The sequence below is a fragment of the Corvus moneduloides genome, chromosome 2 (genome assembly GCF_009650955.1).
Source record: "Corvus moneduloides isolate bCorMon1 chromosome 2, bCorMon1.pri, whole genome shotgun sequence".
NCBI lineage: Eukaryota > Metazoa > Chordata > Aves > Passeriformes > Corvidae > Corvus > Corvus moneduloides.
The window spans coordinates 51,266,218-51,278,680 of NC_045477.1; the positions used below are offsets into that span (position 1 = coordinate 51,266,218).

The 12,463-nt window shown below is 35.2% G+C and overlaps 1 protein-coding gene across 8 annotated transcripts in view; it reads left to right on the forward strand.

Moving 5' to 3' along the window:
* Nucleotides 1-12,463, forward strand: part of NBEA (neurobeachin) — a 467,825-nt gene that overhangs the window by 222,961 nt on the left and 232,401 nt on the right. For all 8 annotated transcript variants that reach the window (XM_032099592.1, XM_032099586.1, XM_032099589.1 and 5 more), the window contains one exon: nucleotides 8,067-8,131. In XM_032099592.1, the coding sequence (XP_031955483.1) occupies nucleotides 8,067-8,131 (65 nt within the window). The remainder of the gene's footprint in view (nucleotides 1-8,066; nucleotides 8,132-12,463) is intronic.

The following is a 12,463-nucleotide window of genomic DNA, read 5'->3' on the forward strand; positions in this document are numbered from 1 at the left end:
GCTGACCAGAAGAAGCCCTGAAATGTGCAATTCGTAAAATAGAAACACAGTCCACAATTCTTGGTACTAAACCTACTGTATTCAAGGCTTCCTATAGGAGTTTAAGGAGGAATTGTCCAGCTCTGCTGTGCAGAAACCTTTTTCTTTTCATTATAGATTTTCCTCTTTTGTAATACTTTTTATCCATTTAGTCTTGTTGCCCGTATTAGATCAACTTTAATTATACTTCTTGGTCTCCCTCCAGAGGTATTCCTAGAGTTCTCATAGTCTTTAATTTTTGTTAAATAAGTGATAGCCCTTTCAGAGTAACTGTGATAGCAGAACAGTTACAGAAGTGTTTGCTATTTGTCTTTTTTACATCAACTGCAATAGCAAAGGCCGAAGATAAGTTAAATAATGACTGCTTCCCTTAAGTCTAAGGAAAAAAATGAACCTGCAATTTAATCTACTTAGGAAATTAACTATGATATAACTTCAGTGATGAAATTAGAGTTGGCTATGCAAATTCCTATGAGGATATAATTTTTTAATCTTTCTTTTCCTTATCACAAAATGAGTTGGGTGTTTTACCTTTGCTTGTGTTTCCCCATTTGTCCTGTTGCATTATCCGCTGTCTCTGTTTTCATACTAGTGCAAATAGGAGACAATGCTGCATATAACATCACTGCAAAAGTCTGAATTAAAATTTGGTTTTATAGAGGAGAATGATGCAGAGAAACACACATGCAGACGTACAGAAACTCATTGTTTCAATAATCCTTTTTCCAGCATATCTTTAAAACATTTATTCTTACAAAGAGTTCTGCATCTGCTACTCTACTTCCATCCTGCTGCTTCTTCTCTTCTAACCCCACTTTTGTACCAGTGCTGATATTACAAGACTAACAACACGTGTGAGAACTGCTAAGCCATTTTTCCTCTGGTTTAGTGGGTTAAGCTGACTGAGAGCCTTGTTCAAAAGCCACCAGAGCTACTCGAAGAAAAGGACTCAGGATTGAAAAACTGGGAGCACAAAGGAGAAAAGAGAAAACACAACTCATGTTTTCATGGCAGCAAGATGTAAATTCAGATCTCTGCATCTAATGGAATCATACTCTTAGGCTACAGTTTTAGTGGTCAGTTTAGGCTTCTCTCTGGCCAAGATCACGCTTGCAGATGTATCATATTTTCTCCATGCCTAGCTCCATATTGCTGCTTGATCCCTTTCATCAATATATATAATGGTGGAAACAGTCACATCAAACCAAAAATTAACTAAGAGTAAAAAAGTTATTTTTAACTGATTATGCTTCTAGAGTAGCCATGAAACCAATATCTTATAGCAGGGGGCAGATCGGATGGCTGGGGCTCTAGGAAAGGCAGGTTGCCTCTGTGACAGTCAAGATACAAGAAAGGAATTTTGGCATTTGATGGGAGAAATTAGAGCAATAGCAAGAAGTTTAAATGAGAAAAAAAACACCACAGATTTTCATGTGCTGGACAAGGCACTAGAAATGTGTATGAAATTGTCAGCAATGTCTCTCCAAAATGAGGCTTTGTATCTTCACACTTTACCACAGGCTCAAATTTAAGTTCAATAACCAAAATCTTTGTAGGTAAAGCTAGTACTTTCTAATGATAGTCTCATCCTATTTGGACTACATAAAGGTCCATTGAGAGAGAAGCAATATTTCTACTGTGTCCTTCCGCAGTATCAAATATGGTACAGCTTAAACACGTACTTAGGTTCTGATGTTGATTTTGGGCTCTTCATAATCCACCACATAGCCTATACACAAATAGGTTGTTATACACAGAGTAATTTCCAAAATGAGCTCTGGTACAAGCTACACGAGAAGCAGAAAAATTTTCCCTTTATATGTTTTTTTTTTTTTCTCTAAAATTAGGTTGTTTGCTGGGGGAGGGTTTTTTGTGGTTTTTTTTTTTTTGTTTTTCCCCACCTCAACTTTTCTCACCTTCTTTAAGGAATTCTGGTAAATTATCTGGAAAACTATTTTCCAAAAGATGATAGTTTTTCATTACCGTTTCTTTTTTTTTTTTTTTTGTTTAATATGCACTAAAGGGGTATCAGAGAATTTTCTTGCATTGTCCACGTGTAGAATGTCTTCCAGCCCAATCTGTCTTCATCTCTTGGTCATCTGCTTCTGATAATCTAACTTTCAAATGGAAACCATTAGTATATTCTTTCCTACTTGTTGAGCAACTTTACTTTCTTCATCATTCTGCGAGGTGTCCTTACAGATTCCCATATATTCACCAAACTAATTCTGTGTTTTGCTTTTAGTAATAAGCAGGATGTTGGTTTTTTAATCTTATACCAGAGTTATCATGAAACTTCTGGTCCTTTCTCCTCCCTGTTCTTGTCAGAGTGTTTTTGTCAGAAAATGTTAAAGAATACACATCAGTGAGATGCTGATCCGAACAACTTCTGGATTCATGGCAAAACAGGCAGGATCAGAAAACTGTAAGAATCACCTTCCCCATATCTTAATGTGGCAAGGTATCTTCCCCTGACTTCTCTATAAAGCTGCCTACACAATTGAGAAGGATCTTCGATCAGAAGGAAATGCCTGAAAAGCCAGAGTCACTTGGTATTCCTTAAAGAGTTGAGAAAGGGTACAAAAGCTCATTACTGAGACCATCATTAATAGTAAATATACCATAGTTTTCAGGAGGTTCACTATAATGAAGATAATATGAGGAGTAGTTTTCTGTATATCCAAAGATTTTTTTTTTTTTTTTTTGGCAGACTTCAAATTACTTAACTACCACTAACATCAAAAACTGGTTGAGTAAAAAGTGGATTGGCTTTTGGAATTAATAGCCATACATAGCATACATGTTGTTAATAATAATTTTAGCATCTCTTAAATGAAAAATTTTTCCAGTCAGGAAGTAAGCTCTAGAAGTTGTGGAGATATGTGTATCTTGTAGCACATATCTTCTGTCTGTATTAGAAGATATGCAGAATTTCTACAGGATGATGAAGGTTAATTTTGTATCATCTAAATTGGCCATTTCCCTAGTGTTGTTTAAATAATATAAATGTTTTTGCAATTGTAGTTTTTTTTTTTCTCTTTTCTTTCAAGATACCAATGAAATGTTCCTCTGGGAATGTTTGACTTCATTTTCAAGATAAATTGGGCAATTACCACAGGTGATCATAAGGGCAATGGGTCTGTATGTTTCCAAGAAAGTGAAAAATTAACTTACTATTTCAAGTCAAGAAAATAGAGGAAAAATGAGGCTGTAGTCTTGTGAAACTGAAATCTAAAGCTTTCTATTACCTTTGTTTTATTAAATTCATGTTCACATAAATAGTGTTTTGAAAGTCTCACATTCTTTTCCTTTCTGTGATTTGGCCAGAAGCCAGGAGTATTCAAATACTTGCAGATTTTCCTCCCAGGAGGATGTCGTCAGTCATTCTGCAACTTGCTTATTGTGGGAAATAACCACTTTTAAAATGGATGACCAATTACACAAGCCTAAAATTGAACCCAAATTTATTGGAATAGTAGACCAAAGATAGATTTTATTTATCCTCTATCAGCATATCATATGTGAGTGTGAGGGAAGTATACAGGCAGTGTTACTGGAATTCTGAGACCTGATTCTCATTCTAAACAATAATGCAAGATTTTAAGACTCCAATATCTTTCGGTAAATTCTTCTAGGACTGGTAGGGACAGTTCTATGACCTTAAAAACAGAATAATCATCTCAAAAATTTATGAGACTGTGTCAGTTTTCCTGTTTTTACCTGTTTTTAATGGACATGGTTTTTTGCCGTAAAAAAACCACAAAACATTTCCTACATCTTGTAACATTTCTTTTGAATATTTCCTCCTAAATGAAGTAAAGCAAGCTATTGGTGATTTTTGGATATGAAGTTATTGTTGATTTTAGGAGGTAACTCCACAACATGGAGTTCAATCCCAAGCTAAATTAAGTGCATGTTGTGAATTGCAAACACATTTTTATAGTTTCCATTTCCTTCTCCAGATGAAAGCTAGCACCTGTTCAGCTCCATACAAGATTTTCCCCCAAATATATTCAAGGGTCTAGAAAGAAGAAAGTTGATATAATAGAATTTCATCTGTCTCAATAAGTTTTAATTAAAATACAGTGATTAAAGAATTGAGGTGTCAACTGAGTTATCAGTGTCTTAGACTAGAAAATTCACTAATGTTCAGTACGAAAAAAAAAATAAACCTCAGATCAATTTAAGGCATGGAGAAGAGAGAAGTCCAATGAGGATACAATTGATTGTTAGTAGCACCTGTAGTTCAAGGAGAAGTGTAGGATGATTACTTCACCAGGTATCTCTCCATTCAGTAACTGCACTTCTTTGAGAAACTTGAAATTTATGACACAAATTTAGACTTCCTTGCAGAAAGTGGAAAGGGTGAGAGAACTCTGAGAATCACCATTTAAGATATTTTCTAGACATCATGAATAAAAATTTAAAAATCGTAAGCAAAAGATTATTTGGAAAGAAGTATAATATAAACTAAAAGAAGTTCTTAACATGCCAAGCTTAGTTGTTCCTTTTACACCCCTCCACTACTTTTTTCCAGTGTGAATTTTCTGTTAGCAATTTAAGATGTTGCTAAATTTATTCATAAATTGTGTCTGGACTGTTTTTTCCTTTTTTTTTTTTTTTTTAATGTGTACTGGAGATTGGAGAATTTTAAAGAAATAGAACTAGGAAAATACACTCAAAAGTAAAAATTGTAATGATATCAGAGAATAAATGAATGTACTTCATGATAAGAAAAACAACTGAATTTCAAGTAATATCTGTACTGTGTTTCGGTTCATTATTTAGTATTTTTAGCCTTTTACTTTCATCTTGATGTTATTCATCTCCTGTCCTCTGCACGAAGAGTTTTGTAACAGGTTTCAGTCTGAACCTTCTTCAAGGAAATAGTACTGATGCATTCTTTATGCAGTGACACTTTTCAAGAGATGACAGAATAGATGAGGAGGAGAAGTTAAGTGGGTATAGGAAGGTGGCAATTTCCATTATTGTAATAATTTAGTACATTTTTTATTAATAGAATTTAGTAGAATTTTGCATAATATAAATTATTTACAAAAAAACCATGCTGGAAGTAATTGAACTGAATGTCTAAAGTTATAATGTTTAGTGATTATGTATGAAGACAGTTTTTTTATTTGTTTCAGCATGAATAAAGTTAAAAACTAAATTTTGATTCTGTTTTTAGTACAAAGAAGTGATGTCATCATTCTTGAGCACTGTGTTGGACAGTCTCTAAACATGCCTCTATCTCTGAGTCTTCTACACCCCACCTTGTTCTGAGTCATCCCCACTGCCCTACCAAGCAGGAGCCCCAAAGAAAGATCAATGCATTCTTGTATAGAAATAGTTGTCTCATACATGATATTGTCAAAGGCTTCCATTACTTCAGCATGTAATTGGCACCAGCATTTTTGAGGCATGGAAAAGGCTTCAAGCTCTTGCTCTAAGGCTCAGAAGATTCACGATAAGAACTATACCAAAACCACACAAGATGTAGCCTAGTCATTCAAGCACTTAGCTGCTAATAACCAAATGACTGTGCTGTGATTCCACTCGGCTGTAGCATAAATCTTCCAACTACTGTCACTGTATCCATTTCATTTGGTGTTTATCTTTCCACTTCTTGCATCTGGGGGTTGAGAATGATTTCTTTGGAATTCAAGATGCTATAAACAAAATTGCTCCACATCTTAATCTAGTTCTTGAAGTACATGCAATGATATTAATGGCCATTGCAAAGGTAACTAATGCTGGCATTGCAGAGCATTTTCAATCTATTGTTTGCATCTTTTAAAAATAAAGTGGAAAAAAGAAAACCAGGTACCTCTTCACAATTACAGGTCATCCCTCAGGATCATGAATCTGTTACATTAAATTATGCCTAAAAGTGAGAGGAAATTGTGGCAGTAATAATTATTCCCTTAGTTGTGAATTAATGGAGGGTTGAGAGTCTTTAGTAAATCTTGTAGTAGCTACTTTGTAGTGAAACAATACATGAACCATGAATCCTGGTTTCTTTCTGCTTCTGCATCATGTTTTTCACTAGTTTTGGGTAGATAGTTGGGAAAGTTTCAAACATTATTGTCATTAATAATTACTTCAGATAAATTGATGAGATTTTCCACCTATGGAGATATAAGAAGAGATTTTTTCACTTCCATATACATATCTTAATGGCTTGTTATGCACTTTAAGATATCTCACATAAAATCCAGTCAGCCATTTTGGATCTTCTGCAGAATCTGAGACATTTGCACTGGGCAGGACGATCTGACAAAATACTTGCAGGAATCTCTTGGGCTCTTGCAGACACAGGTAGACCCTCTGTTTCTTTTTAAAAATTAATTAGCATGCTTTCTTCTACCTGTCTTAGGAAGCCTTTTTTCCTTTCTCCTCTCTCTTTTCAACTTCCTTCCTGAGTTGTAGTCATGCCAGTTCTGCTTTCCTGACTGCAAAGTCATAGCAACTGTGGTGCAGAAAAGCATCTCAAAAGAAAAAGCTAATAGTGGTTTTTATAGAGTATGGTAAAAGGCTCTGATAAGAAATAAAAAATGCTACACTTTGAACACTATCTCTGACCCAGACTTTTGTTTCTTAAAGTGTCTCAAGGGGCCTGTGTTTAGGTAATAGAATTCTTGCATTCTTAGTTTCTCAGAGTGATATTCTACTCTACACACGTAATTTAACTGCTTCCAAGAGTAATATCATTGGCTTCAGTTACTGGATTTGAAAAATAACAAAATCAACAGCACTGAAGAAAGGACCTGTTACAATGGTTTTGTAGTTTATCAGCTAGAGGCTTGAGTGCTGATACTCTGTCTTCCCTAACCAGGAGTTACCTGCTCAGCAATGGGTCAAGAGTATGTTCATTATTTGGGTATTTTAGTAGCTTGCCTTTTATAAAACAATCATGACTACAAGATTGTTGTTGTTGGAATTTTTTTAAGATGCATGACTTGGTAAAATTTGTGAATTTTCATGTAATCAGTAAGAAGCACTTTGCTGATTAGTGGCTAGATTTCACAGCTACTCTTTGAGAAAATTGCCTTATCTATGCCAAGCCATCTTATTTTCGCCCATATTAGGAAACAAGCATTGGGAATTTCTGCCGGACTTTTTACTCTTTGGGAAAAATTAAATGTAAATTGAATAGTCCTTTAACTGTAACCCTCTACCCATTAATAACATGAAGTCTCAAGCTAGGAAATCTCTCTGTGAACTGTAATCCAGCTAATGTATTTTGATTTGTTTTTCATTATAATGCAGAGGAAATGTTTATTGCTCTTAAAGAAAAGTTTTAAGGAATTATTGCAAAAGAAAGTAATCTTTATTTGTTTGAGAGAGATCTCCACCTTTTTCATCTCAGGAATCTGAAATCTTTTGGTGTGATAGAGGTAGTGGGTTGTATGACAAAAGCTGTTTGTGATGCATCGAGAAACTTCTCTTTAACTTAGTGGTATATGAAGTAAAAGCCTGTTATAATTTAATATCAATTATGTGGTTTAAATCTGTCTGAAGTTCCATCTTGGAAATCCATGGTAACTGTAAAAGAATTTAAAAACTAATAGTTTGTTATCATAGGCTGCTTTTGTTTTCACTTATAATTGGAAAGAAGCAAAAATTGAATTCCAGGAGGGATGGATGTTACAGGGATTATTGCCTGTCCTATATAATAAAATGTACAAGGTGTAGCAGTGAAGCAACCTGAAGAAGGTACTTTGTAGCACTAATGTTCATTGGGCAACTGCATGAACTGGAGAAACATGATGTGTTTCCATATTCTCTAGACAAGGAAACTAATGTTTGCTTAGGGGTGAAACAGAAGACATGACCACCTAAAATTTATTTGAAAATCTGAATGAATTACAGTTTTTACATGATCAGGTCATTCTTCTTTGGGGGGGGTTGGGGAGAATTAAGAAATTCTGCCTAAATTCAATCTCCTAAGGAAGTCATCAGGGTCAACTTCAAAAATGTGGTTTAAAATCCTTAGGTTTTGATCATGTTATATTTTATCTTCTTAGGAATGGCAAAATTCTATTCAGAAGAATGCAGGACTTGCATTTATTGAGCTCATCAATGAAGGAAGGTAATGAATTTTAAAGCTTTTGAACAAGTAGTCATTTTGCATTTATTCCACTGGGTGATAATACTTCCTCACCATCTGTTCCAAAAAGATTGTGAAAAGGCCATGTTCATTAAAAGATTTATTTTATAGATACTTTATATAGTAAATATTTAATTTTTAAGTGTGTAAATTTTGAAAATTTTGTTTATTGACAGAAGGAAATAGAATTCCCTTGAATTGTATATAAGTTTAGGGTTATTTGAGAATTGAACCACCATTCTCCAGAGCAGCAAGGTTGTTTTACCCAGACAGTCCAGGGAGCTCAATCTGTAAAACCATCTGCCGCTCCATCTGTTTTAGGAGCACAGCATTCATTTTACAGACATACTTCTCTATACGATAATTTCATGATTATTTTATCTAGAATTTCCAGTCCAATTTGAGTCCTGTAAACCATACACAACATTATATGAGCTTCCTTGATTTTGAAATTTTTTATGAAATATATTATCAGTCCTCGAGTAATTTTAGTTCTATATGTTCTACTCTCCACATCGTTTGTCAGTACTTCCCGCCAGCAAGCTGAGAAGCAAAGGGAGACTCTTTGGCCCTTCTGGTAGTGGAGTACCCAAGACAAATAAAACCACTTGTGCAATGTGTCTGATTTGTATTGGCCAATACATTAAATCCATTTGAATCTACACATTTTTTTATGTGCAGCTAAAAAAAAAATAAATAGCAATACACCTGTTGAAGAGATGCTGTCATTTTATGTGTGATTTCTGTTTTTTGCGAATGATGTCTCATTAGCAAAGTGAAGTATCAAATCTTCTCTTTATTGTAGGATATATTTTGTCTAGCTGATATTTCAGTGGTTAAATCATTCATTTATTTGAAATGAAATTTAGAAAATGTCAGAGTATAGAAATATAGGAATATGAATATCAAAAACACAGGAGCCTGTAATTACCCAGCATTTGGCTGGTGTAAATTCTCCTGGATTCCCTGTGCACACTGAGTTTATAGTGCCATATAGCAGTAGGAAACTTAACTCCCTCCGTTGGAAATTCTTCTTGCTATAAAGTGCAAATATGAGTTTTTACACCACAATAGGGCTTACCTGAGTGGGTCATGCACATTGTACAACAAATATTACCTGGCAACAGACTGAATAATTATAGTAAGCTTATGTTCTTGGATAGTAATATGCAATACCACTTGGACCTTTTTTTTCATTTTCTCAGCCAGGATGTTGAGGTCAGATATTAATGAATGCTCACTGTTGATAGAATGACCATTCTGAATGAATCCTATATATGCGTATTTTTATCGGTCAGGTATTAAGATACCAGTGAACCTTTTAATCTCCTCTAACAATGACTTTTCAAAAACAAGTAGCATTTAAGAACCACTCCTTAAATCCAGGCAAAGGAATGTCTAATCAAACTGCCCTTGGACACACGTTCCTCCCTATACTTTTCTCAGAAAGATGTTTTAGTATAAGTGTGTGTGCGTTACTGGAATGCTCTTCTTTGCAATCAGCCTGTTTGTTTTTAATTTACCCTTTTGGGGACAAAGATAACAATCCTTTAACTGAAAATTGTTATAAATATTTATTCTGCTTAATAGCTAAACTTGTGAATGCAATTCATCAATCATAGCTAGAGAATGCAATTGTGCAGTTGTCAACAATTAACAGGACATAAACAGTTGATGAATGTGCAACTGAATTAAAGTGCTCCCTAGGATAACCTGGAATTATAAACTGGATCATTTAAAGGAATCTAACAAAGGATCTTTATAATTAAAACAAAGCAGGGTTAATGGGATGTAAAATTGCATATAATCACTGTGCAATAATGATTGAATTTTAAATTATTAAAAGCAAAATGAAGACTAAGATGATTTTGAAGGACTTTCTGGGTAAGATTTTGAGAGACCTGAGTTAATAAATCAAAAGTTTTGAGAAAGATTCTTCTTTTGAATATGGATGAAAATGTGTAGATGTAATGCAGAGGATCATGGTTTTAATATATTCAATTAGACATTTATATTTTAATATATGGATGCTATAAGGTGATTTTCTGAGTACCTAACTCTTGTTATTTCTCCTTGAAATAATTCAAATGCCTTTTGGATCTTTGAATGTATTAGAAATGTTCTTAAATAAAATATTTCAGATTAGTTGTAGTTTAAACAATTACATTTGTATTCCTGATACTTTAACAAACTTCATTTGCATTTTAACTTTGTTGATATACTGTGTTTCTAGGGTTTTTTGGTATAGATAATGTTTTTTTTGGAAGATCTGAAAAACACACAGTTTTGGAATTCAATATAGGAACACTGATACAACTTCCTAAAAATAGGACTGTTGTTAACAGCCTTTAGTGTAACAAGAGATCTGACTATAGATTTAAATTAATTCTTTCAAGATATGTAATACACCTGAAAGATTTAGTGACATCCTGGTTATGATCTTGAACTTCATGCTTCTATTTAGTCAGTCTCCTGCTATGAATGTGTGATGTTGAGGGTATCACACATGTCAAGAGCTTCAATGACAGCAGCTTAATTAGGATTTCAGATTTACGTTGGGGTATACACATAAGCAGGCTTCATAATTTTAAAGCTGGATGCACCTGCAATGTTGGCTGTGAAAGGAGACATGAAAAGACTTCTTTAGGAATGATATGTGAGGGAGACTACAGCCCACATTTAAGTGGAGTAGTGATGGATGAGGTCGAAAGAAAAGGCTGCTCACTGACAAAAGCAAGAAATAAGAGCACCCACCTCAAGTAAATATGTATACAAATGCATACATCTTGGGCAACTAGGAGTAGAAATTACTCCACATGTGATCACAAAACTATGACATCATTGGAATGAATGAATAAGATTTGGTGGGACAGCCTGCAGTGCATGACATAAGTGCTGCAATAGACAATTTCCTTGGAAAAGATAGCCAGAGAAAGCAAGGAGGGAGTGTTGCCTTCTCTCTGAAGAAGAAGTTCAGATTTTTGGAGTTCTTCAGTGGGATGGAAGATAATCTGGTTGATAACTTGCAGGACAGGAGAGGAGAGTCCAGAGGAGAGTCATGGTGAGAGTTTGTTACAGACCACTCATTCAGAGTGAGGGAAAGGAAGAAGCATTCTTTAAACACCTTGAAGAAGTATCTGGATCACAAACCCTAGTTCCCCATGGGGATCTTTAATCTTCCTGATGACCTCTGGAAGTGCAACAAGGTGGGATGTGTGTAGGGAAGACAATTACTGGAGAGCGCTGGGGATGACTTCTTGATACAGGAGGAGACAGCTAAGAGCGACACACAGCTGGATCTGCTATTTACCAGGAAGCAAAAATTATTATTGAATGTGATTAATTAATGGCACCTTTGGCTGTAGTTGCCATGAAATAGTGGTGTTCAAGGCCCTGAGGGAAGTGAGGATTGAGAGCAGAAGAATAGAGATTCCATGAGTGCAAATTTTAGCCTATTCAGGAAACTGGTCAGTAGGATCCCATGGGAGGCAAACGTGTGTGTCAAAGTAGCTCTCAAAGGTGTCAGGCTTTTAAGTACAGTATTATCCAAGCGCAGGAACAGGCCAGAAAAAGATATTATTGTAGAGCTCTGATGCTAAAAGAGAGTACACGGGAGGAGGAACTAGAAGCTGGCTAGAAAGGAGGAATTTAGAAGCATTGCATGAGCATGTAAGGGATATTTTCAGGAAGGCCAGTGGCCAGTTGGAAATGAAACTTGGAAGGGATATCAAACACAACAAGAGCTTCATTAGTAGGCTGACTGAGGGAAATGTCTTGTTGCTGAATGAGGTGGATGATTTAGTCACATATATGACTGAGATGCTCAATTCCTTATTTGCCTCAGTCTTCACTAAGGTTTATCAAGGCTCTCTCTTTAGTGAAAGGGTTTAAGGAGGACATCTAATAAGGATAAGGTTTGAGTCAAGAATTCCTTGAGATGACTTGTCCCGTACAAGCCCATGATACCTGATGGGGTACATCTGATGGTTGTGAAAGTCCTTCCGAGGCTAATCACTGATCCAAGAAGTTAAGGAAATTGGGGCAGGTCTTAGGTTCCCAGAGAAAGGCATATGTTACACCCATCTTTAAAGCAGTCCTCAAAATTCAGGGAAAAGCTTGTCATTTTTTTTCTGTCCCTTGGAAAACCATGTAGCAATCCCTTTGAAACACGTTCTGGCTGCTTGAAAGAGAAGGTGATTGATAACAGTCTACATGGATTTACAAAAGCTAAACCATCCATTGCCAACCTGTTTGCTTTCTATGATAAAAATGATAATCAGATTTATGGTCATAGGAGTAGCAATGAACATCATT